We start from the raw sequence: 1,146 nt of genomic DNA, 5'->3' as shown, positions 1-1,146 counted from the left end.
ATAAATCAATGAGAAATGAAAACTAAATGTTGCAAAATGGTTATATAAAATGAAATCAAAATCGTCCGATTCATTTTCCTTTGCTGTTGTCTTTGAGACCAGTGCTTTCGATCCTGAATTATTGAAATCATTTTCTTTCTTTTACCTATGGCTAATTTACCGGAGTTGCATCTTGTGCAAAATCGTTGCGGTGGCATGTCCCTTGTTTATGAAGGCAGGGCATATAAATTAAAACGTGCCGCCAAAAAAAATATTGGAGGTGCTCGCAAGTATGTGCTAAATATACAGTGTGTTTCCTTAATTATTAAGGATTAGTTTATTTTGGTATGGGATAAAAAGGGCTGTGGTGGTGCCTTATGGACCAACCTCGATGTGACAACGGTGATCAAGCGGAATGATCACATCGAAAGCTGCCCGGTGGATGAACACTTGGCGTACAAAATGGAAAAGAGGGCAGTTTTGGCACAGCGCAGCGCGGAAGAAACAAAGCCCATCCCGGCAATTTATGACGAGGAAGCTTCCGCCGCGTCCGCCGAGCCATCAACATCTGGCCATTTTTCTCTCTTTAGACGGGTAAGGGCCGCGATGTATGGCCACCGGGCGAAGCGCTTCCCCAGACTTCCTGAACACCGGCATGATCTGGTAATACCAGATCAGTTTAAAACAACGAAGTCTGGAGAGGACTTTTTATTGTGCCAAAGTAACTGCAGGCATATACTGGTATTTGCGACGGGTACCAACATTAGACTGCTGGCAGCCTGTCGAACCTGGGGCATGGATGGTACATTCAAGATTGTACCTCAGTGGTATCAACAGCTATTTACCATCCATGCCTTTGTGGCGGTTAAGCTGGTGCCAGCAGTCTATTGTTTATGTACGGGTAAAGACATTGGAACGTACGGGTATATTTTTCAAGCTTTAATAGACAAAGCGGCAGTTCTGGAGGTCGACCTTAATCCAGATACCATATCTGTGATTTTGAAACAGCCCTGATACCTGCAATTCGGGGTTACTTCCCGAATACGCGGGTACAGGGCTGCTACTTCACTTCTGCCAGTCGTACCTAGGAAAGAGGTGAGCTGGTACTGAAACATATATCTAATTGAGGACTCTGACAAGAGAATATATATACATGCTCCTGGCCAC

General features: G+C 44.5%; 1 protein-coding gene across 1 annotated transcript; it reads left to right on the top strand.

The window, feature by feature from the left end:
* Nucleotides 1-147: 147 nt before the first annotated feature.
* Nucleotides 148-993, top strand: Tsp_14441 (conserved hypothetical protein). Its single transcript, XM_003368904.1, has 2 exons — nucleotides 148-273; nucleotides 316-993. The coding sequence occupies exons 1-2, from the start codon at nucleotides 148-150 to the stop codon at nucleotides 991-993; spliced, it is 804 nt and encodes a 267-aa protein (XP_003368952.1).
* The last annotated feature ends 153 nt before the right edge of the window (nucleotides 994-1,146 follow it).

Source organism: Trichinella spiralis (genome assembly GCF_000181795.1).
Source record: "Trichinella spiralis strain ISS 195 chromosome Unknown Scfld1650, whole genome shotgun sequence".
Lineage (NCBI taxonomy): Eukaryota > Metazoa > Nematoda > Enoplea > Trichinellida > Trichinellidae > Trichinella > Trichinella spiralis.
Note: the sequence above shows the minus strand (reverse complement) of the source record. Positions and strands in the feature narration are given on the sequence as shown.

Bases quoted from the DNA above. Each gene is read 5' to 3' on its own strand.
- Tsp_14441 (XM_003368904.1), top strand. From the start codon at position 148: ATGGCTAATTTACCGGAGTTGCATCTTGTGCAAAATCGTTGCGGTGGC. The intron at 274-315 runs GTGCTAAATATA...ATTAAGGATTAG, and splicing joins TTGGAGGTGCTCGCAAGTAT to TTTATTTTGGTATGGGATAA.